Below are 25,512 nucleotides of genomic sequence, written 5' to 3'. Positions count from 1 at the left end.
GTGTGTGTGTGTGTGTGTGTGTGTGTGTGTGTGTGTGTGTGTGTGTGTGTGTGGGGGGGGCTGGCTCTTTAGGTCTGCCTATGTGTCGCCAAGTGCTTGAATGCATATCTTTTGCTAACTTGACTCCGAGAAATATTAGTATTGTACACATAGTTTACATGTGTACTGAACATACACAATAAAGCACTTTGTATAGAAATAGCTTTACATAACAGAGCTCTGAATCAACACTGGATGTACTTTGATCAGCGTGTGTGTGAGAGAGTGTGTGTGTTTGTGCGCTGCAGTGCTCCAGAGTGTTTGTGTGCACATTCACCTGCCTTCGTCTTATCTACATGTATATTGCATTTTTGTGCCTGATTGCTGCAACTGAGTAAAACATGGAGGTAATTTCAAACGCTGCAGGAGATCTCAAATAGATTATACACACACACACACACAGGCGTGCGCGCAAACACACACTATGAAAAAAACAAACATGCTGTCCGTTCTTTCGCTGGGAACATCCCGTATCAATGACTTTCAAATCATTTCATGTCACTTTTCTTCTCTCTGTCTCCTCTGCTCCATCTTTTTTATCTCTCCCTCCCTCCCTCCCTATCTGTTGCCTTTCTCTTCCCTCCATCACCCCCCCACCCCCCCGCCCCTCCAGGTCTCAATCTTGAGTGTGGGCAGTATGATTGCGTGTGTGAGCAATAATGTAATTTTGCCGCATTGATAAAATATAAATTGTCCTTGAGCTGTGCTTTTCTAATGATCCATTTACCGACAGCTTCCCTGCCACCTCTCAGCACTCTGCGTTCGGTCCTCTTCTACCCTCCCACTCCTCTTCCTCTCGCTCGCTATCTTCTCTCTCTCCTCCTCTTTTCCTCCTCTCCCTCCTCCATTTTCTTCCCTCTCTCTCTCTCTCTCTCCATCTTCCACCCTCCCCATTCCTTTCTCCGGCAATACAAAGCGGGGTGGCAAAATCCACGGGTGCGATTGTCAAATCAATTATTCATTCTGTGCAATTACACTCACACAAAGAAGTTTCCCTGTGCTCCGAGTGGTGATTAAATTAACTGCTATTCCAGCTGCCCGTCGCCACCAGCCTCATAGAATATTCATGGAGGCGGCCGACGGAATGGCCGATCTCCATTAACTTCATCATGCTCACTTAATTACAGGCTTGTTATTGTATTTACACCTAGTTAGAGCGTGCAGAGCCCCGATCCACTCGTGCCCGGCACCGCCAGAGTACGCGCGAGTGTGTGACAACACCTAGTTAGAGCACAGATAACCCCTGATACACTCACTGTGCGCGTGTGTGTGTGTGGGTGTGTGAGGAAGAGAGGGACGATGCGTAATGCAATCAATTAGGCGATATTTTGAAGCTGCATTGCTTTTTCGATTCCTCCGTCATTTTTCTATCGTTCATTCCGGTCGTCGTCTTTCGCTCTCTCGTTGTTTTTTTCTTTCACGTCTCGGCCTTCCCAGCCTCGCCGTCTTTCCCCCCCCCCCCCTCTTCTTCTTCTCCTTCCGCCTCACACTCGCTCTTTAAGGAAGGCCATTTATTTGAACTGCGCTCCCCACTGTGCTCCCGCTCGCAGGCGAGGTCTCTCCCTCTTTCTTTTTTCCTCTCTTTGACTCTTAAATCATTCTTTTATCTGTTCGCCACACAGTGATTGAGGTGGAAGAGAGAAAGGAATGGGGAAAGAGAGGAGGGGAGGGGGGGAGAATTATTTTCTTCCACCTTTCAGAAATGATGACATGATTGCTTTCGCTTGATCATGCATCATCGCCCTGCTTCTCTTCCCCAGATAAATAGAATAGTTTGTCTCTCCCTGCCTCTCCCTCCTTCCCTGTGCTCGCCAAGACGAGGATTATCTGGTAATAGTTGCTGCTGGCGTTTAAGTCAACCACACCATCTTCAGTGTGTGTGTGAGTGCATGTGTGATTGCTGTTTGTCACGTGGATGTTTTTTAGTCGCCATGACTGTGAGTTAGTGTGCTTTTTAAGTGTTTAACTGCCATCAATCGTCCTGTGTGCGTGTTCTTTTAGTGTGTGTGTGTGTGTGTGTGTGTGTGTGTGTGTGTGTCTCTCACTGTTGATCTCTGTGTATCTAACCTTTGTTCCCTCGGCCAGTCAGTGGGCTGGTATTTATCCAGCAGCCACTAATGCAGCGGGCAGGAAAGACGAGACAGGAGATAGGGCTGTGGAGATGGCGAGGACATGACAACCGGCCATATGGACAGTGTGTGTGTGTGTGTGTGTGTTTATATACACTGTGTGTGTGATCTAGATCAATAACAGGCATGTCACTGTTTTAAACAAGTTCTTAATTTGTTTGCAGTAAAACACTTTCATTGAGAACTGTGACGATTGTTCCGTTACTTTGGTTTTTAAGAATTTAAAGCTGAAATAATTACTCGACTCGAAGCTAAAATACTGAACAGTCACGAGTTCCAGCTTTTCAAATGTGAGGATTTCGCTGCTTTTCTCTTTTATATCGTCGTTGTAAATCGTGATGTTGCTGCTCGTTGTCGATCAATCGAGAGAAAGCACCGGCCGGTTCTCAGCTGATCGGCAGTGATCACTCTCGTGTTTACGTTTCCGCCCCGGCACATTTACCGCATCAGAGGTTAACGGCAGCACACAGCGGCACAAACCGTAACGTCACATCCAAACACAAATGCAGAACAACCTGAGAAACATTTGGAGCAATTCAAAGAATTCATTCCCATGCACACGCTCCGAGTGAGCACAGCGACCGGCTCGTCTGCTAATTGCTAGATTACGATGTGTTCAAATGTGATCTTGTAAAATGTAGTTTGGCGAGAAACTAGGAAAACGACAGTTTAATGAAGTAGTTTGAAAAGATATTGTTTTTAATCAAAGCAATTATTTTTTATTTAGATAAAATATACAGTTAATCATTTACTAATCAACTGTGTTTTACCACTATAGATGATGATGACAAACAAAGTGAAAGGATAACCGTTTACACTGACTTCAGGACGGTTGAAGTTATTTGTCGGGATGGTCATGAAGAAAATCAGTCTGGAGCCTTTTGTCTATTATAGTTCTTGTAAAAAAACATGTGAATTGGCACAAATCTTAATCGGCAGGTCAGACTGCATCACTAGCTGAATCATAAAGATTATGCTCAAGTAATTTCAGAGAAAAATTACCCTTTTCCCAAGAACAAGGTGCCGTCTGCGACCGACAGTCCAAAAGCTAAACGCCTTCCCTTTATCGTCATAAAAGGTTCAAAGAATTACAAATATTCACGATTGACATGGAACAACCGGTTCATTCTTGGTCCGTTTTTTCCAAGAAAAAAAAAAGTCTAAATGATCAGTATCGATTGTAAATAGTGTTCTTTATACTGACTGATCATGAACCTACTAATTGGTTCAGCCCTTACTGAAACACTGAGGGACTCATTGCTCATTCTTTTGTGGTAACTCGTGATTTCATGGGTTTGTTGTCCAAAGATTTTGCACTTCAGAAATATCTTAAATGGACTTTTGACCGATGAGTGAACCTTCTGCACACGGCCGAGGTTCCGCTGGAAAACCTCCAATTGGTGATTTTCCTGGCTTATGTTTACTCTATCACGGTGCCGATGCTGTTTGCCAATATAATTATAGCTGGATGAAGATCTGAAGACCAACATTTTGTTTAAATGCCATAAAGATGAGAGAAACCTAAATCATGTCCAACATGAGAGAAACTAGATGAATACTATAAAATCAGATCAGTTGCAGACCAAACTAAAGTTTCTCCCGTTCTTCACCAGCCTCCACTCATCGCAGGATTATTCCTGCTGCACTCGTTGGTGTGATGGCGTGTTATTACTTGGTTTCATGATACTTCATCTACACTTGACGCTCGCTATAATATTGTAAAGATTTGGTTTTGGTGGCCACCCTGCCCGGGATAGCAGCTCTCGGTCTTCTCTCCGGCCTTATTACGGCCCACCCGACGGGATAACAGGGACACGATATTGACTTCATGGTCTCATTGGGCTTTTCTATCGATCTTATGATCCCGTGTGTGTGTGTGTGTGTGTGTGTGTGTGTGTGTGTGTGTGTGTGTGTGTGTGTGTGTGTGTGTGTGTGTGTGTGTGTGTGTGTGTGTGTGTGTGTGTGTGTGTGTGTGTGTGTGTGTGTGTGTGTGTGTGTGTGTGTGTGCGTGCGTGCGTGCGTGCGTGCGTGCGCACGCCGCCATCGACCCGTCCGTCCATTTCTGCCGTGCCCCTGCCGGCATTACTTGCAGATGGCATTGGATCTGTTGGCTCTCCAGTCAAGGGTTTAACGCTCCTCAGTGTTTATTAGCGACGAGACAAAGCCGGTGTGTGCTCTGCTCCTCTTCCAGTAGGAGTCTGCAGAACCTAATCATAGCGATAGATGGGGTTGGGGGGGGGCTCACTCACTAGTTTGTAATGCACACGTCTCTGTAGCCCTCGGTATTGACTTTGACGCAGTTTCTTTTCCTTCCTTCACCTCCAGATCGCGTGAAGTCGTTGAACAGAGAGAGAGATGTGTATCGCAGGCTGAAGGAAGTGCCGGACAAAGCCCTGGCCACCAGCGGCTACTCGGAGATTAACCTGGCCAAGCTCTTCCAGGCGTTCTCCTCCCTCAAGTAACACATCGCACGCGCACGTCTCTAAAGACCACGCCTGCCAAGGACATCTGACTCGAAGCGGGACATTTGCACAATCCTCCACATCTGTGTACATCTGTATGTTTTTCCAAACATACAGCAAGGTTGGGGATTTTAGGCTTTGACCTCCAAACCCCGATATCATCTTCTCTGAACCTAATGGACTTGTTTCTTGACTGAAAACCCAATCACACCTTTCCCCTTCTCTGGTTTCTTCATATAGACACCAATGACTTGACCCCATCACAATGGCTCTGTGTTGTAAAGAGGAGTAGCAATCATACCTAAATGACAGTCCTGTGTGTGTCTGTGTGTGTGTGTGTGTGTGTGTGTGTGTGTGTGTGTGTGTGTGTGTGTGTGTGTGTGTGTGTGTGTGTGTGTGTGTGTGTGTGTGTGTGTGTGTGTGTGTGTGTGTGTGTGTGTGTGTGTGTGTGTGTGTGTAAAAATGACTCCTCAGAGCAGCCAGTATACTCCAAAAGCTGCTAATTAGCCAATGATAGTGACCCCGGCCACTAAGACCACTGGATGCCTGCAGCGATCGGACACTTGTTCTGATTACCACCATTCATCGTGTGTGTGTCAGAGGATGAAAGAAAGGAGTGAGGAGGATGCAGGGAGTGACGGGGTGAGGGAGGCCACGCGCTGCTCCCTCACTCTTTTGTCTCCGTATCGAACAGCTGATCTCCTTCTCCTCCACTGCCTCTGTTTAACTGATGCTATTTCATTCATCCTCTTCTTCTACCCCCCCCCCCCCCCTCCAATGCGCCATTTGTGTGTTTTTTAATGCCTGTAATTTTCTATGTATCAGTCTTGCGTGTTGCAATGATTTTTTTGGGGGGGTTGTTGTAATGACCAGGATATTTTGTCTTGGGCATTTTGATGATGTTGACAACCTTTTTTTTGAGACTGCAACTTCAATAAAAATCTAAATGGATAAGATGTTAATCTCGTGTTATTGCAATGTGGCGGGGGGTGGATATCCTGTGGTGTCTTCATGTTTCTTGTATATCTTAATCTCAACAAGTCCTACAAGAAGACCAAACCCAACAACTTTAAAAACACACCAACACCACGTTGGAGGACATGTTTCTTCATTAAAGTGAACCTGTTCATCCCACCTACACTGTCAGAGATACTCACTTGCACACCAAATGTGTATTCTTCCGCAGCTGTAAGTAGTCCCCAACTAAATGCACTGTTTACCTCTACTTTCATACTGTTTGCTAAAAAACTACAGTAGCCAATAAAACTATGTTTTCATTTTCAGAAAGAGTGGTTGGGCTTTGGCGCTGAGAGCCACAGACGGGCAGAGAAGTCGTAGGTAAGTATCGTTCACAGGGATCGTTTACGAAAAGATGAAGACGGAATATCATCAGATTCCTTTTAAATAATCCGGTGGGATCTTTGAGAGTTTTGCTTGATTTCAAATGGGATTTCAGTTATTTCTAAATAGGAGTGAACGATTTAGATGAAATCCTCTATTTTGGTGAAATCATTTTCTGTTTCAGTATTATTATATATATATTAGTACATAATGTGGTAAATTATTGGGAAGTATGAATAAAATAACTAATGGCCGTTTGACTTCCTGTCATATGGTGGTTCTTTACATTGATGCCAAATCAATGAACATAATATTGATAGGCGGGGACATCTTCATACGCATTTCTTTCCGCTGTAGTCAAGTTCGCGCTGTAACTCGCTACATGAAGTGTTTCACCATTTTCCATCCAAGAATTCTCCTTTGTGTTAATGCCGTGCGTGGAGGGATTTATTTTTTTTTACTCCATCCTGCCCCGTGCATTTCCATAAACACTGCACGCCTCACAAATCACTTCAAACTACTGTGACTTGTGAAGGCAACCTTAAGTGGGCTGAACACTTAAACCGTGATTCACTATGCAATGGATAGAACATGCTGTGTGTGCGAGAAAGTGTCTCGTGCATTTATAGCCTATTTCTCATAACTTTACATATTTATTCAATCATATCAGCGCCACTACTTCTCCCACAGTTGCTTTGCCTGTTTTTTTTGTTGGTTTTTTTTGGGGGGGGTGGTATTTAATCATCCGCAGCCCACAGGAGATGTGCACCCAGGCCTGCTATTCCCCACCACCGGGCTGCAGGTTTAAGTGAGGGCCCCGTTTTGTCCTCCCGGGTTTGGAGCAAACTCAGCCAAATAAGAGTCCCTGCATTAATTCGACCCAGCTAAGCTAATAAGGTCGAACAAGTCCCATTGTATTGTGGCGTTAAGCTTTATTGCTTGTCGTTTTGACCAGCGATGGACAAGGTAGTGCTTTGATGAGGGAATTAGTCCTCTATTCTGTCCCCGTTATTCATAGCGCGGTGGAACATACAAGCACCAGAGAGGGTGTCAAAAGGAGAGCCGGTCCCATTGCAAAGTGTCCCCCTTGTTGGAGCTGAAAGGGCGGTTATGAGACGATAAACCGCTTAATACACTGAGCTAATTGGATGAGAGCAAGAGAGACGGGGAATTAAGGGGCGATGCGGAGTGCCATGGCCCTGCTATTCAGGTCTTTCAATCGGGGCCGGTTCTCCGCCTGAGGGGGGAGGAGGGGAGGTGAGGACTGGGGGGGGGGGGGGGGGGGGGCTGTTCATCAAAGCGCCTTTTAGAGCTCCTCTCCCGGGGACTGAGTGAGGACTGATCCGGCCGAGGCTGTGGAGTGATTGGGCCTATTCTCTGCAGGCAGGGTCGTGGTGGGAGAAACGAGGCCCGGGAGAATCCAAATCACGGGCCAAATCAAGTCCGACAGCCGGGACAAGGAGACGGGGGGAGGGAGGGGGGTGGCGGTGATGAAAATGGGCACGACGATGTCAGACATTTATTTCCGGCCACCTGGATTAACCTGCGAGAGGCGGGAGAAGCATTAACGCCCTGCGCGTGAACACAATCCACCAAATCGTGTCGATTTCTTCTTCTTCTTGCAGCCCAATTTGCGAGAAAACACCACACGATTGGACTGTATTTATCAATTTTTTCCATATAGCAACATTCATTATGGTGATCATTCATGAAGCCTCGTGGTCTAAGCCTAAGGGCAGGCCTGTCTTGAATGAAAGAGCACACATCCAACAAGTGTGACTTTATAAATCGGAGCCATTGCCCTGCGACAGCATTTCCATTTTCTCGCCTTTTTTTGCGCTGCAAAGAAAGTTTTAAGCCTCTCTCCCAGCGGGTCATCCGCCTCCCGGCATTCCCCAAATATTAGGGACAAATTGGTTTGCCATTCATTAGTTATATTCACAATAAGATTACAACTCCCCCGGACCATCTCATCAAAACCCTATAGGGCCATACAAGGGGAGAAAAAACCCACTCGCTCCACTGGGCTTGAGCTAAAGAATAAGAATTTGAAGAAGAAAAAAAAAAACATGGAGCTCACACATCGTGGATGGTTTAGGCGCTCGGGGGGAAATTGGTTTTTATCTTTCCTTTTTTTTTTTTGCTGCGTTATGCAGCTGTGTGAGGCTGTGAGGGATGCGCGTGCGTGTATTAGAATAAATAAATGTGCCGAAATTTCCCTCCATCACTCCCTTATCGGATCTAATTCCTGCTTGTTTGGACTAAATTGAGTGATTAACAGGTAATAGGACCCGCAGACATGTTCAACAAGACCGCTGAAGGAATAAGAGGAGGGGCTTTCACAGATGTAGACAATAAAACGAGGGGACTACATTAATCCGCGGGGTAATTTCACGCGATTTGGTCGAGCACCACAGATGGGTCAAACGGAGGAGAATAACCATTGATTGCTGTAATAGTCCTGCATTAGTGGTGAGATCCAATGGGGGGGGGGGGGGGAATTAACTCTACGAGGTGTGTGTGTGTGTGTGTGTGTGTGTGTGTGTGTGTGTGTGTGTGTGTGTGTGTGTGTGTGTGTGTGTGTGTGTGTGTGAAAGCCGTTTGATGAAGTGGTTTGTTACTTCATTAATGACAAAGGAGACTCTCTTTCATCGACATGGCATTACAGATGTTAAAACCAATTTAGCGCCTTTAAAGGGGTTTAAAGGAAGTTTTGTGGCAGCCCCCCCCCCCTCCTCAGATAGAGTGGGCGATCTAATTGAAAACCCCTCGCCTTTGTCGCGCGTTTCACATGTTGGGGATTAGGCTCATGAATATATGGTCAGTATTTTGTCAACTCCGCTGAAGAGGACAGACGCACGCAGCGCGCTGGATTACACACCTAATAGAGTTTCTGTGATTTAGGTGCAGGAGTCCCTCTCTATATCTGCTCTCTGCAGCGATAAGTTCCTCTGTGAACAAAATGTTTTCATCCTCCTCAGCAGGCGTTTTGGAACAACCTGTTACTGAAGTCGGATGTATTCATTTGACATTCCAGTAGACTAGTTTTAGTCAACGATTAGTATTCATTATGATTTATTAAAAACAGGTACATGAATCGCTTAAGAGTTTGTATCATGCAAAAAAAAGAATTCTTCAAAGACAGAAAACACATTTTCTTCATAACACCTTTTATTAATAGTTCTATAATATTCTATTTAACATTGTTTCTTTTTCCCTGGTGTAGGCCTACGTCAGTCCTAAAGGAATTTGAAATAAAGATAACTCATTTCACCAATGTAATTTATTCAAATTAGCATTATTGAACCAGGAAACGTACAATCACTTAATAAGAAAAAAACAAAACGGTCCTTCACTCAAGTCCTCTGGGGAAAGTTTTGACATAAATAATGATCTAAAAATCCTAATAATTCATAAACACATGTGGAATTCTACACAGGGCGACATTCATTAAACACTACACCGAGTGCAAATTATCAAAACACTGGCTCTTGAAATTTACACGACCTTGTTTTGAAAATCATCCTTTTCTGTGGTACTTTTTTTCCCTCCTTTTTACACAATATGTACAGTTTTTCTTCCACACAGTTAGGTCATAAGAGACACATCTCGGATCTCTACTTTGCTCGCGTGTCCCGGAGTCAGACTCAGCAGAAGCTAGCACTGCTGTGATAATCAAAGGGAACGGGAATCTCAAATTGCAGCAAATTTACATAAATCTGGCGCTGGAAACCACCGCAAGTCACTCTGGTTTGATTCAGAGATTTCAAACACGTACATGTCCAGTGGTGCTGCTGAGTGTGACTGCTGGACAGGCGAGCAGTGGAGAGGAGTCAGGCTTGTAGAGAAGGCTATGGAAGGTCTATGGACAGTTTTCCTTTGGTTCTGGGGGGGGGGGGGGTGGACCTCCTCCAACTCGCCTTTATTATAGACGCAGACTGGCTCAGCCCACATCGATGCATACAGATTAAGCAGTGACGAGCACTCGAGTTGTCCACATTTGAAGTAGCACAAGAATCCTTTCTAAAAGTCCGGGTTCCCCTGTGGTTCTTCAGCTTTCCGTGTGTGTGTGCGCGCCATGACAGATCCTATACTTCAGTCAAAGTAGACAAATTATTTTTCAATACTCTGTTTCAAGTGAAATTAATTTGACTCAATTTAAAATACAGAAACATTATAAGCAATGTGTACTGTAAAAGTTCAATGCATAAACGAATGTCCCCTGTGGGTGATACTGCCATATATTACAGAATTATTTTTAATTAATGCATTGTTACAGTTGAAGTTGATCAGGTGAATCTAGTTTTAACTTTTTTTTTAAATACTATTTGGTTGCTCAATACTATTTTATAATTTCATGTGTTTTGCATGTAAAATCCAGAATGCAATGTAGAGTACAAATCTGAAATGTAGTGAAGTAAAAAAGCATCAAATGGAAATACTACATTGCAAGTACCTCAAATACAGCACTTGAGTAAATGTACTTTGTTACATTCTACCACTGGCACTGTGTGTATTTAGTATTTTGCTGTGTATGCGTGTGGCACGCAGTCGTATACACATACTATGTGATACTCTGTGTGATTAATATGGAGCCAGATTCATATTTCATTTATAGTCAGTGTGAAGAAATAAATGTCATCTTTTCAGCTGTCATAAAGTATTGTAATTGCTCTTTTAGTGAAAAACTTGAACATATTGAAGTTGCTGGACTGTAATTGAGAAAGGTGTGTGTATGGAGTCTAACTATAGCTGTAATCACCACACACACACACACACAAAGCCTTTTTTTAACCAGTGCTCTTTTGAATTTGGTCGTGCTATTTTGTTGGGGAAACATGAGGTAACAGGGACGGTTGGACAAGGGGACATCAGGACATCAGCCTCCAGAGGTATGAATGGGTTTTTAGGAGGGGGGGGGGGGGGGCGAGGGTGTCATGGAATGGGACGTGGGACGGGGAGGCCTAGAGCTGGTGTTGTGTGTTCAGCACACCTCCTTCCCTGAGGCTCCGGTAGGCAGGATGTTCAGCTGGGTGAGCTGAGCCGAGTGTTCCTTGGCCTTGAGGCGCAGCGCGGCGATACTGGAGGCCCTGCGGTCCGCTGCGGATGAGGGGGAGGAGGAAGGGTCAGGGAGGACTGGGCCCGCGTGGGAGGGGTTCTCTACAGGAGGGGCGGGCTGACGGAGGAGAGCTGCAGCGGTGGAAGCACTGGAGAGGTGACCCATACTGGAGAAGAGCCTGTAAGAACACAGAAATGTCAGTCTATAACATTTATAGATGCTGAATAGGTTTGTCAGTGTTCAAATTTCAATTATCCATTGCAAGATGGTATAGACGTCTTATTTTCCAGGAACAAATATCTCTGTGCTAATTCAAGAGCAGTCTTCAAAAGCTGTCTGTAAAACAGCAACGCTGCTTCTTAATTAAGACTTTTTCAACGTCCCTCAGATGTATTTATTTCCCCTGATTTTGGCTTCAGTTGTCTTAAACTTCAATAGCTTCTTCAATATATACAGAAAGCATGGAGAGAACAAGGTTACCAGTGCTGTATAATGGAGAGGATGAAAGCAAATGAGAAGCTAATTGTGGCATATGGAGTGTGCGGCGTGTCACACCTCTTCACAGCTTGTCTTGCAGCATCACGCGTTTTGTTAATTTATTAGGACAGTTGACAGAGTGATTACGCGCCACTGTGAATGGTTAACAGTGTAACATATTCATAATCAGACACTGAGATGCACCGTAATGCCGTGTGACTGAGGGTTACTGTAACCGGCAGTCATTAGAGGTGCATGATGGGTTGCAGGTTATTATAGCTCGGTTGCTGCTGTGCATTTTTGCAAAGTGGCGGTCATTGCTTCTAAGTTATAGGTTGGTGGGTTCTGGTGTAAAGAAGTGAAAAGAAAGTATATCAGGTCCAAGGGAGCTCTGTGCATGGGTGAAGCTTACCTGCCAAAAGTGGGTCCAATGAAGGCGGGGTGGCGAAACATGGCAGCCGTGCCCAGGAAAGTGCCCAGACCGAGGGGGGTGGCCAGTGGCGGAGCGGAGCCGTTGTGGTGTTGGGGGGCCAGGCCCGGGAAGGCGGCGGCTGCAGCTGCAGCAGCTGTCCAGGCGGACTCGAGGGACGGGTGGTGGTGAGGAGGGAAGGGCCCCCCGTCCAGGTAGTGGCTGAGAGGGTGGCCCGCTGACAGGGAGCCTGGGAACGGCATGCCTGACGGGTGGGCCTGCACCCCGGCCTTCTCGCGCTTCCTCCACTTGGCCCTGCGGTTCTGAAACCACACCTAAAGAGTAGACAGAGGTGATCACAGATTAGTATGCGCAGAGATCTTATGTCATTTCCCTTAATTCAGTTTCCTCAGGAAGAAGGAAAACAACAAAGGCAGTAAATACATGTTAACTCTGGGAAGATAGGTTCAGTTTGCATGTTGTTAAAACAATTCAAATAAAACAGCTGTCTCAATACATAAATGGGCCATTTTTTGCTCCATGACAAGGCCTTTAAAGACCCCTTACATATCTCAATATGACTTTCACGCTATAAATACTGCAAACCATAACTCCCTGTCCTGCTTCCAGCAATGTGTCATTGTAATTAACATGACTAGACTCCATTGAATGCTGTGTCAGTGTGGTCTTATAGTTGTCTACTTCAGGTGGTGGCCAATAGGCGGAAAGTCAACGGTACCGTAATTACACGCGAGGTAAACCCTACCGCTCACAGTGTCTTAAATCTGCTTTGTGTAATTAAACCCCCTGTCCCTGTAGACGGGCTACAGGGTGTGTGTGTGTGTTTGGGGGGGGGGGGGGTCATTAAGAGCGGTGTTAACAAAAGATGCCAGAAAATTACCGCTGAACCGGCTCCAATAACAATTAATGCGCTTTAAATTAAATTCTTAAGAGACGTAGAATGAGTGACTTCCATCCAGAGTATTTAACTTTCCCACGCATCCACTGGAGCCCCGTTTACACTGCAGAAGCACGGGGCTCCCACAATGAGCAAAATGTCAACATGAGCAAAGTGATTGAACGAGCTGGCTTGAGCGACGGGGACTGCGCGCGCGCGCGCGCGCACACACACACACACACACGCACATTATTCCCAGAGGGCTGTTTGGCATTACACAGCCCCTCGGGAATTTATGAGTTTTTATCACCTCCTGATGGCGCCCGTTAAGTGATTTGTTCACCTACGGCCCCCTAAAGAGACATCTGTTGTTTTACCGTCGGCCATAACCTCCCGGGGCTTCCACCGTGTTTGAACTGTCTCTCTGGTTATGAGCCCGGGCTTTCGAAATGCAAGCCACGCTTTCAGTGCGAGGCGAAGTAGAAAGAGAGGGAGGGAGAGTGTGGTGTGAGAGAGCGAGAGAGAGGGGGGGGGGGGAGCAAACACCTTTAATGGTCTCTCATTCGCTCCCAAGTGCAAAGCATCGGATCAATGCAGGTCTATTGCAATCACATAATGGGAAATCAAACAGCATTATCCCTCCCCTCTCTCTCTCTCTCTCGCCCCCTCCTCCCCCTCTCTCTCTACTCGCATCTTTTTACTCGCGCACACATCTCGGCCTCGCCCCCCTCTCCGTCCCCTCTGATGGGAATCCAAACACCATCTCGGTCCAGGAACACACACAGTGTTTGCTCCTGCACTAAGTGAGTTTTTTATGAATCGCCAGCGTCGGCTTAATTGCCACTAAAACGCGTAATAACATTCAATAACAGGAAAGACCTTCCCCTACGCAGCGACTGGGGCCATTTAACACTTTATTTTATTTTTTACTGTTATATAAATTACTGCCTCAAATTGGCCCGTAATCGCTGATCCTCAATCAGTGACGCATATCACCGGTTATTATCCATCACTGTGTTCCATGGGGCATAGAGGACATAAAACATTCGGAGATGCAGCTTCTTTTTTTCTTTCCTCCCTCTATTTGATTTACAAGTCACAAGCGTTTCTTTTCCGATAAAGATAAACAAGAGAGCCACTTACTTGAACACGGGCCTCGGTAAGATCCAGACGCATCGCGAGCTCTTCTCTGAAAACAATATTTAGATAAAGAAAGAGAAAGAGGCAGAGAGACGGAAAATATTCAAGGTTACAGGCCGCTGTTTGGAAAGAATCGTAGAATTGCTGTTGTGTCCCCTCCTGTTGTTCACTGTCAACAAAAGACGACCGAAAATAGGGAGGATTTTTATTTTATTTTTATGTTGGACTGCAGAAAGACGCCGTGGCCATATTCTATTTTCCCTGTCACGGATGGAAATAGGCCTGGTGATTGTTAGATTTCCCTGAGCACAGGCCTGTCACTGTAACAACATAATGGTGGAAATAATGACATCTAAACTAGCCTGCCACAAAGCAATTGACGCTCCCTTCAGCTGCAGCGTGGGCTTGCAGTGTATATTAGACCAACAAGTCGCCTTAAAGTAAATCGATTGGAAAATATGAATAGTCAATGGTAACTAAAATCGAAGGTTGTTGTGTCAGAAAAGCTGAAGCATAAAACGCGGATTAATCAATCATCCAAATCTTTATTGGGCAGAAAGAGGTATGACATTTTATTTATAGGTTATATTTGGTTTTAGATATAAAATTCCTAAATAATAAAATATATGAATAATATAACTCTATGTATCTGAAGCAATACCAGCATAAAACCCTGATGAAACCCATATTAAAAAGCTCTACTGTTAGAGCGTGCATGTAAAAAAAAGAAAACATGCCCTTGGGCAGGTCAGGCCCTGAGTTATTATTCATTTTTTGCAGACTGTATTCAGTATCATGTCCAGCGGGTAAGCCGCACCGGTTAATTGGTCCTCCTGACAATAACAGGTAACAAAACGTCCCCGTTGTTAGCACGTGCGGGCCTATTGTGGCCACTTGTTCAGCGCGCGGGTTTTGTCGGTGCATTTTATGAGGTGTGGTCCCGCACAGTGTCGAGTTAAAATCGTGTGGAATTTCTGGGAAAATTATAGTAAAATTGTATTGGAATATGTTTATTTAAAAATAAATGGATTTAATTATAACCTTCATGCGTGGAATGTTAAGAGAACACGTTGAATGTTTTGTGTTTTAATTCTTTGATTTGAAACGTATAGCCATAATAATAATTATAATAATAGTAATATTAAATACAAGACAATTCTTGTAGACTAGTGTATTGTAAACGTTTAATGCACGTCAATTTAAATTCTATTTTTTAGCGTTTTAAATTTGTAAATTTATATAATGCAGAATTTTTATAATACTAATATTAATCAAAGTAATTTTAGGGAACACAACATTTTAGAATTTCACAGCATTTTTTTTTCAGACTTAAAAACAATGCAGATTAAAATGTTCTTACCTGGTGAAGACGTCTGGGTAGTGTGTCTTCTGGAAAGCCCTCTCCAGCTCCTCCAGCTGGTAACTGGTGAAGGTAGTCCTGTATCTTCTCTGCTTCCGTTTCAGCATTCCTTCCTCCGAGTCACTGCCCGCCGACAGACACACGCTGTCCTCCCCGTCCCTCACGTCCCCATCCCCGGCGTTCAAGCTCTCCCTCTCCTCGTCCTTCGGGGACAGCGCAGCCGCGTCCCCGCTGCTCATCTCCTCCTCCTTCCCCGCGTCCTCCTCGAACTTCAACGGGCCGAGATCCACCAGTCCCAGGCTGCCGTCTTCCGAGCCCTCCCCGGGGCTCTGGTCGCCCTCTCCCCGGTTCAGCGACGCGTTCTCCCGGTAGGACTTGCTGCGGCTGATGCTCACCTGCGGCGCGTGGCTGATTTTGAGGTTGTCGCCGGCTTGGAGCCGCTCCCTCTCCAGCGTCTCCGCGTGCTCGTGGAGGTACTTCCCCCCGGCTCCGTACAGCCGGCGGAGCTTAGGTGGCAGGTGCATGTCGGCGCTCAGAGAAAGGGGGTCTTTCGTTGGCCCTGAGAAGGAAGCGTGTCAATATGTCATAACGAATAACAAAAATGGCAGCGAACAAGCAAGGAAAACATCTCCCTCTTCATAAAGTTATTTTTTATGTAGGCCTATAGCCAAACGTGCTGACTTGCAGTCTACATTAAAAACAACTTTTGTTGACGCATTAACTCCAGACTTCCAACATAAAACTAGCTAATTTGTTACATGTTCAGCCCCTACAACACTCAACATGAACCAATGTAGGCTATCTTTTTTAAATTCAGCTGAAAGACAAACTTACTGTCAGGCGTTTTGTCGAGCTCCACTCTGCCGGGCAGACCCGTCAAACTTTGCGCCCCTATCAGTCTGACCTTACAGGGACTCCGGCGGCCCAGAATGCTGTCTATGCAGTAAGAGGAGAGCAGCGTCGGGGATTTACTGCTCTTCCTCTCGCCCCGGTCGTGGATATCTTCCTCAAACTGACCGCTCATATCGACTCTTCGGTTCATCTAGTTTCAGTGACGCCTGTCAGTCTCCCACTCTCTCGCTCTCTCCACTCTCTCGCTCTCTCTCGCTCTCTCTCTCTGAGTCCGGTGCTCTCTCCTTCTTCTTCTTCTTCTTCTTCTTACGTCTCAGGCCGGTGTCTGTTTGAACCGGGACCGTTCACTCCTCCTCCCTCTCTCTCTCGCTCTCTCTATCGCTCTCGCCCTCTCTCTCTCTCTCTCTCTCTCTCTTCTCTGTCACTCCCGTGTCACACACCCAGCTAATGACAGACAGCGGTTTGGCTGCCTCGCGCTGAGCTCCGGTCTGCCAGGCGCTTCTCTGCTCCGCGCGCTCACTCAGCATACGTGGAGGCTGCTATAGCCCGCCTGATTGGCTCGTATGTGTGCATGTAAAGAGAGAGACGGCGCAGAGGCTGCTTTATATATTTTACGATTGAAGTTAATTTGAGGCAAGGCAACAAAACCTGACATGGAGTGCTTTTCCTCCACGGAACGAACTCAGCAGATAATGTAACAAAAGCTTGTGTCAGAGTGGTAACGGATTACATTTAATTAGAAGATTATGTAGAGGGGCCAGCAAAAATCACATTTATTTTAAATGCAATTATTTGATAAAGCAAGGGTGTTTTTGGCAGACATGGCAACAGTGTTGCAACTAAGCACAGGTGTGTTTTAATACATTAAATGCAACAATGTAGCAACCACAATAATCAGCACAATGACTGTTGGTGAAGAGTATAGGCCTAACACAAGTTCACAATAGGCTTTCATTGCATTTTAACGTGTCACAGTAGGAAAAACACAAGCCTAAATAATAACATGAATGATAGCTGAATCATTTAGATAGTTTCAGGGTCCTGACATTGTGCATGCTGGCTCACTGTCAACATGTCTGCTGTGAAAAATGCCTATTCTGTATAGCCCTGTACAGACAGGCCTACGAAACCGTAAATAATAGTATTTAATAATTACAGTAAAGTGCTAACATCTATAACTGTTAATATTGCTCTCAATTGTTTGAAGTTTAAGTATAACCCCCTTTAACAATTCCCTGAGGGTCCCAATATATTTTATTGGCACACTTTTATTTTATGTTATTGACATTCCTTTTAAACGATTAGAAATCAGTAGTAATCGAGATAATACAATCTTTATAAGACACAATATTGCATTGTGTAGATTATTTTAAAATGTTTGTGGTTTTATAGACGTGTTGTAATAATAAACGAAAATATTGACAATAAATAGGCCTGTGTTTAATCTGATGATATATAACCACGATGAGCTAAATTGTTTTTTTTTGTAGGCCTATAAAACACAAACTCAGAATCCTTGTGCCAAGATAAAAAAAAAATCTGGCGCGGAGTTTGTGTTCCACCTCAGAGCACCTGCGATGACAGACATAGAATATCATTGGGATCTGGATTTTGCCGAACAGTGTTTGAGGTTGTTTCATTTGGAAGATATTGTGTTTTGATAGTATAAAAACAAGCATTCGCCTCATATGATTAAAATCTGCCTGTCTCTGTCACTCTGTCTCTCTCACTCTGTCAGTCTTTTTCTTACTCTCCCTTCAATTGCCTGCTCTCTGCTGGAGTTGTGGATTGACTTAAAAAAGTGAGGGTGATGAGACGCTGCACGGGGAGCCGGGTTGGCACGCAGGGACTCCGCTGAAGAGAGGGGGGGGGGGAGAGATGGATCGAGAATGTAATTTTAAATGAAAGTCTATTTAACCCGCTGTGAATGGCATGACCCTTATCCTCGCCTCAGAACCCATCACTGTTAAAAGGATCATTTTCAGAATTCAATCCAAAAACTTCAGCAAGCTGCAATTTTCTCTCTCTCTCTCTCTTCCCTTCTTCTTCTAGAGCAGGGGTCTCAAACTCCCGGCCCGCGGGCCGAATCCGCCCCGCCACGTCATTTTATGTGGCCCGCGAATCCGCCAGCAAAAAAAAAAAGAAAAAAAAAAAAAGAAGTACATTTTTTTTTTTTTTTTTTAAGTTCGACTTGATAATAAAAATATCCCCATAGTCGAAATTATGAGATGGAAAGTCGAAGTTATGAGATAGAAAGTCATAACTATGATAGAAAGTCATAATTCTCAGATAGAAAGTCATAAAGATGAGATACTTAAACACAGAAGCAGCTCTTTGGCTGGTTACTGTACATTTGACATGGAAATGTATTGTGAGTACATTGAAGACTACTTCAAACGTGGCTTTAAAAACACATGAAATACTTCATGTCGGATTGTGCAAACGCACCCTTGAAAGGATTTTAAGCTTTGAACAAAGTTATTGTATAACTTGTTTGATATTTGTCTTTGATATTTTCTGTAATAGTTTGATCTTTGATAGAGTAATGTGGGTGTCTTACCTAACCCTAAATTAAAAGGATTTATGTTATAAGAACAGAAATGTGCTTAAATATATGTTTACAGTTATATAACTGCATGTACAATATTTTTACACTTGAATAAACAATAATCAAATGCAGAGACAGTTATTTACCAATATGTTAGGAGTAGTTACATTTACACAGTCTTACATTTACAACCGGCCCTTTGAGGGCGACCGTGATGCTGATGTGGCCCGGAGTGAAAATGAGTTTGAGACCCCTGTTCTAGAGCATCGCAGCAAACGAAAAATAACAATAAACTACATGTCCAGAAAATTGCACAAGTTATTCCTTTTTTTCTCTTTTATCTATTTTTAAGCGATAGCTGTATGACCCTTTTGTGATTGAAACTGGAATAAGAGCGCCATTGATCTGTTTAGTTAAGGTGCAGGCGCTTAGATTTAGTGCAGGTAAACCATCTACCTGAGTTTTCGACTACTTCTTTTTTATTCAACAGCCTCACAAAAATATAACCAGTACTGATGCTACCTGCAATAGTGCATTTGTAATTAACCTTTTTGTCTCTCAGTCTAACACACGATACAGAGTCAATAGTATTATTGAGTTCTCGTCTGCATTTAAAGTAACCAATACGCAGATGCACTACACATTGACACTATACGCGAACGGTGTCAGATTCAATCCATCCGCAACTTTTCGGTGTCACAAACTTCCCAGCTTGTCTATTTGCACGCAAATCAATGTAATGAGTGTAATAACAATATAAAATGTTATGCCTTTCCCCGCGCGTTCACAAACAGACGCGCGTAATACAGACGGGTATTTAGAGTCGCTCTGTAATTTGGGGGCCACAATTTGATTCATTTATCCGCACACTGTTATTAACCCTGTGGAAAAAGAGATGTCAGCCGCTATTTCAGCCAGCAGGACATCCGCGCTTTGTTTAAACGCACTAATTACGCGCATACATTAGAGGGGGACGGAATATACTGAGCGCAATTTTCACGTTTTCAATTTTCCGTCTATTTGACGTGCAGGTGAAGAGATGGCGGAGAGAGGCCGCCTTCCGTTTCCGCATCACTTCACCGCCGCCTCCCCTGTATTTGCATAGCATCCTAACTTGATCATCCAATGGGAGAAAAAAACAGGTTTCGTGCTTTCTGTTCGTGTAAAGCTCAGATACTACTTTGTGTTGGTCCGCAGGCCTTTCTGACTGACAGGTGTCATGCACCTTGCCCATTTTATTTTAACATATTCAAGTCAGAGGGAGGCTTTGCGTATGTTAAACATGCCATGAGTACATACATTGTAACAGCTCTCTCCTATGTGATGCAGGCTATCTCTGCTCTCTTTCATCACAGGTGTCGTCCTCTCGGCTGAAGGCCACGGAAGTGACACTGAGGTCCATCGTTTAAGACCAGCAAGATTGTGCTTTGCCTTGCGGGTCATTCAGCTGGCGCCATCTCCTGGATGGAATAGAAAACGTCTCTTAACTGCTAAGTCATAATCTAAACATGTTCTGATAAAACTCTATGGTTGTGCCTCCTCATTGCACAAAAGAACAACTTCTTACAATGAAAGTTGAACCCCCACACCCATGTATCCTACATGTATAGCTATCAGTTTTCTTTCATACCACAAGTAAGTCTCGGTATGCAACATGTGCAAATACTGGTCCCTAACGTGCATCATTTGGCTCGTGGCCTTGGTGACAACGCCTCATCCTCTATCCAGCGCCTCGCGCTCTGACATAATTGAACACTTGCTCTGCTCGAGAGGCCAAGAAGGGAAAGGAAGGAGAGCGAGAGAGGAAGAGAGAGTGTGTTGGGAGGGGTGGGGGGCTTTTAAGGCGCGCGTAAGCAAAGTTAATTAGCGGTTATTAACAGCCCGCATAATGAGAGCGAGAGGGAGTCAATTTAATGACTTTGTTAGCGCGAGTTCAGAGCGACAGGCGATGATCGAAACAACAAAGGCGAGCGCGCACGCCATCATCCGTAATTTCCAGCGGTAATGCGGTCTGATCAGAAACAAAGGGTTCTAATTTCGTTCAACTGACTCGATAATTTGTCCTTATGTAAGGAAAATAATTAATGACTTAATGCTTCAACAGAAGTAGCTTTCTTTTGGGGAGGGGGGGAGGGGGATTTCGGAGGCCTCGTTTGCTGGAGAAGGTCGTAAGGAAATCAATTTCCAGGCCTATAATTATTTACATCACGAATATAAAACGTGGACGCTTTGCACCCGGTTAGTGTGCAGACGAGTGAGTGTCTGTTGGAAGAGGGGAGAAGGAGTCTCCAAATTGTGTGTGGCAACAAATCAGCCACTTGTCATAAGAAACACAAAGAAAGTCATGCAGAATGTTAAGCCACATAGAATCACACCCAAAAGACACATTTTATGTTTAACATCGCTCACGAGGCAAGGTTCGAAGGTGTTGGTGACAGATGATGGCTGCTTGTAACCTTCTTGGAGGTCAGCTGAATTGATGGCCTTCACGCCCGTTGCCGACAGTGTACCAGGTTATTGGGGATACTTGGCAAAATTATCGCAGGCGTGCGCGTCTTTACGCATGATTTCATCGTGCCACAAATGGGTTGGAGTCGGAGGAAAGATGTGAGCGCTATTATCGATTGCGAGAACATGAGCCGCCTGCGGGCCGCTCTTAGATTCATGGCGGGTGGATAGGTCACCCGCACGAGAGCAGCAATTCCACGGCCCCCATTGTCTCCACTGATTACTGCCTTGATCACAGAAATCAAGAGCGCGAGACTCTCGCCAACCCACTACGGAGTCCAGGAGCTCGTGAGCTGAAGAGGTCATCATGACCATCATCATCATGACCATCATCGCCACCATCATAACCGTCACCATCGTCGCTAGTTGACCATACAAACCTGGGGTGCAGTGTGTTTTCACAGCCGCATTGCCCTTTTATTGATTGCGTGCCTTCATTTTAATTCGATTGCGCGAGTGTCAAAAATTCCGCAAGAATCATCCTAGTAATGAGATAATCAAAGTAATATATGCAAATCAGTTATGTTGCCAGCTTATCAAAACCGGAGTGCCCCCCCTCGAGTCTGAAGAAGTCCATTTATTCAGTTAGTGGCAATACCTTGCGCAAATGGCGCGATGCAAATGACAGTTGATTAGACTAAATTAAGAACCTCGTTTCTCCCTGACCTTGTCTGAGTTTTATGTAAATTCTTTTTTTTTCTTGCTTTAATGTGATACCAAAAATAAAAAAAAATGCATTTTACATCCTGGCCTTTATAAATGTGAACAATATTTTCCACGGGAGAAACAATGGTCAGCCTCAAATAACTCACTGTGTCAATAGCTTAGATCTGTCTGTCTGTCTCTCTCATAAATCTCAGTATAGCTTGACCCCGGTGCAACTCCCACAGGGACGGAAAGTGTGCCGTTATAACTTCCTTGGTGTGGGGGGAGTGTGCCTTGAACAGACTAGGTCTGTGTGCTTCTGAGTGTGTGTGTACTCATGTGTGTATTATAACATATTGTCTTAGGGGGACAGAGAGTGCAGCCGAGACTTCCTCTCTGTGGGGTGTGTGGGGCCTGTAGATGGGAAAGGTCTAAATCCAATAGAGATTGCAGGGCTGCGCTGCCTCCCGCTGGGGACCCTCAGACTTGCAGGCCAGGATCGAAGTGCTTTTCTCCCCCTAAATTGGCCCGAGAGGCCGCAGGAGCAGCCAAGCTACACCCCCAACGCTGGGACTGCCTACGACCTAATGATGGTGCTGGGGGACAAACGCACGTACACACATACATACACGGCGTCAAGAGACGTGCACACTCGCACACAAGCATCCTCGGACCGATATAAGATCAGTCACACACTTGGACACAGAAAACCACACAGATATAAACACACCCTCCTCGTTGTCTGCCGTTGAACACACTCATTCCTTGTCCGAAGACCATTCACCTCAAGTTTCCCTCTTCACATCTCGCACCACACCTCAGAACTACCCAGCTAAACTGCAGATTTAGAAGAGGCATCCTCACTACCTGTCCACACACTCCAGAGGGAGGGGTGAATGGTATAACTGGCACCACACTAAGTGTCTGGACTGATGCACACTCCTGCCCTTTGCTTCCCCTGCAAGGAAAACACCAACAGCACCCCTATGCCACTACGCTGCCTGCCACTGTCATTTTGCTTCTGTCCAGGGAGCTAATTCTATTTGAGATGAGGTGGCTGATGTGTTGCTGGGCCCCCGAGGTCCACAGACAGTGTGACAGAATATCCTATCGCTGGAAATTTGTGGCTCAGTTCGCCTCATTACCTGCTCACAGGGCGCTTCATGTTAACTACAGCGTGCCACTACATAGCTCCTCTCCAGAGGGTAACGGGTTGCGGAGGTGAATACAAATATATTGAACCATGGCTACATATTCACAACTCAGTGCTGGGTTTTTGCTTGGTTTTTGGATGCTTGCATGGTGGGGATACCACCATTATTGCAGTGACCATAGCTTAACATCAGCATCTCCAACTGGTACTGCGCCGTCTCTCATTTATGAACCATAAATACAGTTGGCATTATTGGCATTTATAAGCAATTTCCCATCCTACAAAGGCTGGCTGTTCAAAGGTTTTAGTACCTTCATTTAATCTGATTATTTCACAGAGGAAGTCATTACACCTGAACAATAACCCAAAAAAATGCAGACACTGCACCCTGCTGTTTGGTAATCTTTAAGTGGCAATGTGTAATACCTGGAAACATGCTCCAAACAAATAGGGGGCAGCATTTCACCTCTACTACTGGGTCGATACGATCAAAATAAATGGACAGTTATCTTTCATAAATGTAGAAAAAACAGCTCTGTGGCTTTCAGCTGTCTTTCCGTGTGCAGTAAGTGTGACAAAGCCCACAGATGAACAAACCAGAGTGCGGCTCCCTTGGTTTTTAGCTCAGTCTTGTAATTACTGCAAATTTAAAAAGCTACTTTCACAGAAACGAGACATTTCTTTGATGGAGGCTTTATTCAATTTTGAACATAACATTTGGTTACTGCATTTTGGCTTAGTAGGACAACATAGAGCTCTGGACATGTTTTTGCTACAGGTGTCATTTTGCTCTCTTTAACCGAGGAGACCCACTAAGGGGACAAATCACAAAAACATGTCCTCCACTCGTCTCCTTCCTTGTCCTCTCTGACTCGGCTTGCATCTTTTTTCTCTCTCCTTCTTTCTGTCTTCTCTACTATTTTCCACTTTGTGTTTTCTCCCTTTTATCTCCGCCACGCCTCTCTTGTCTCTTGATGCTGACACACCTTTCACCTTGTTGTCTTCAATCCTCCACTCGTGTCCCTGCGGCGGTGCATTACACTGTGTTCTCTCACATCGGCCCCACTGTCCGTGGGCTATTTCCACGTCTTCTTTTGTTTAATGACTCGTCTGTGGCCGTGTGGAAAGCGGCGACTCAGTCGCACTAAATACCTTAAATGCAAAGACAAAGGCATGCAGTACATGCGCGTAAGCCACACACAGATACACAACACAATCCTTTTGACATCAATAATTGGTAAATCCTCTGATTAACTTGTAAGAATTGTCCTCAGTGTGCTTAAGTAATTGTGTTTGTGTGTGTCCTTTTTTATGTTGCATGCACCCCCCTCTCTTTAAAGCACATCTTTATAACCAAGCAATTTCAAAGCAATTTTCTCTGTGGGAGGAGAGTGTAATTTTCTGTTCTGTGACACTGTGATGTGTAAGAAACTGGGAGCTGGTGCTAAAAGGCGTCTGCGGCGTGTGTCTTGGTGTGGGTGTAAGCCGCTTTAATGGCCACCGCAAGCCGGGTGGCGGTGACGGTGGTGGTGAACGGGTGCATGTCAGGAAGGCCATCATTTAATGACTCCCAAATAGTGCCCTCCTCGTTAGAGCTATCGTCCTGGAAACACGAGGCTGTGAACCAGGAGAGCGCCGCACGCTGCAACAGTCTTTTATCTTCATATTAAACCATTTGCATAACATTACGGCGATAGATAGGATTCAGGAGATACTCAACCCACTCGGGGAGAGACAGAGAGGGTATGCTACATGTCCTTGCAAATCTAATCAGTGTTAAATGGAGCTGTCAAATGTGTGTGTGTGTGTGTGTGTGGTGTGCTGGATGGCTCATGTCAGGAGTCATTTAACATTAGGCCGCAATGGTGAGTAACAGGACTGTAATTACAAAATACAAGAATCCAAGCTATTTCTTGTTGGATGTGACATCCAAATACAGCCGTTAACTCCCAGCGATACACAAGACGAGGCCAGGTGGTGACAACTTAAAAGTTAAGGTGAAATAAATGACCATTGTGAGCCCTTTATTTTACGTCGCTATAGCAACTCTACAGCCTACAGAGATGTAGCCAATAAGAACAAATCGGATTGCTGCCATTTATTAAATTGCTGATGTGGTTTGCAATGATGGTTGAGTTTTGTGTGGTATCAGCAGGCAAACAAAAGACTCAATTTCATGTTTTGTGTAGATTCGACACACGTCTATATACCGTGCGAAGAGGGTTTTTTTTGCTTTGCTTTGTGTCTGACAGAGTGTATCTGACAGCTGCTTTCCCCCCCCGCTCAAAGAAGAATAAAGAGAAGTCGAAAGAATGTCATCGCTGTAGAGAAACAAGAGCAGGAAAGTGTGTAAGCACACTAATTTGTTGTTGCTGCTTGCTACTGCCTGATTAATTTAATCAAAAGTACACAGTACAATGCACTGCTCAGGCTCCACTTCAAGCTTCTTTTTTTTGAACCTCTTGTAATGTAAACTGCATAGGTGGCATTGC

The 25,512-nt window shown here is 44.8% G+C and overlaps 2 protein-coding genes across 2 annotated transcripts in view; one reads left to right on the top strand and one right to left on the bottom strand.

The window, feature by feature from the left end:
• Nucleotides 1–5,534, top strand: part of pola1 (polymerase (DNA directed), alpha 1) — a 44,638-nt gene extending 39,104 nt beyond the window's left edge. Inside the window, exon 37 of the mRNA XM_079292576.1 lies at nucleotides 4,494–5,534. Within this exon, the coding sequence (XP_079148702.1) occupies nucleotides 4,494–4,630 (137 nt within the window). The 3' untranslated portion in view covers nucleotides 4,631–5,534. The remainder of the gene's footprint in view (nucleotides 1–4,493) is intronic.
• A 3,749-nt stretch (nucleotides 5,535–9,283) lies between these two features.
• On the bottom strand, nucleotides 9,284–16,460 carry arxa (aristaless related homeobox a). Its single transcript, XM_079291705.1, has 5 exons — nucleotides 16,149–16,460; nucleotides 15,315–15,873; nucleotides 13,958–14,003; nucleotides 11,920–12,251; nucleotides 9,284–11,208 (listed from the first exon to the last, which is right to left on the bottom strand). Exons 1-5 carry the CDS (start codon nucleotides 16,354–16,356, stop codon nucleotides 10,956–10,958), a joined length of 1,398 nt encoding a protein of 465 aa, XP_079147831.1. The 5' UTR covers nucleotides 16,357–16,460; the 3' UTR covers nucleotides 9,284–10,955.
• Between the last annotated feature and the right edge of the window lie 9,052 nt (nucleotides 16,461–25,512).

Source organism: Melanostigma gelatinosum, assembly GCF_949748355.1.
Source record: "Melanostigma gelatinosum genome assembly, chromosome: 20".
Taxonomy (NCBI): Eukaryota; Metazoa; Chordata; class Actinopteri; order Perciformes; family Zoarcidae; genus Melanostigma; species Melanostigma gelatinosum.
Note: the sequence above shows the minus strand (reverse complement) of the source record. Positions and strands in the feature narration are given on the sequence as shown.

Coding starts and splice junctions, on each gene's coding strand:
- arxa (XM_079291705.1), bottom strand. CDS start 16,356: ATGAACCGAAGAGTCGATATGAGCGGTCAGTTTGAGGAAGATATCCAC. Junction 12,252..13,957: donor TTACCGAGGCCCGTGTTCAA/GTAAGTGGCTCT, acceptor TCTACTCTTTAG/GTGTGGTTTCAGAACCGCAG. Junction 11,209..11,919: donor ATTGGACCCACTTTTGGCAG/GTAAGCTTCACC, acceptor GTGTTCTTACAG/GCTCTTCTCCAGTATGGGTC.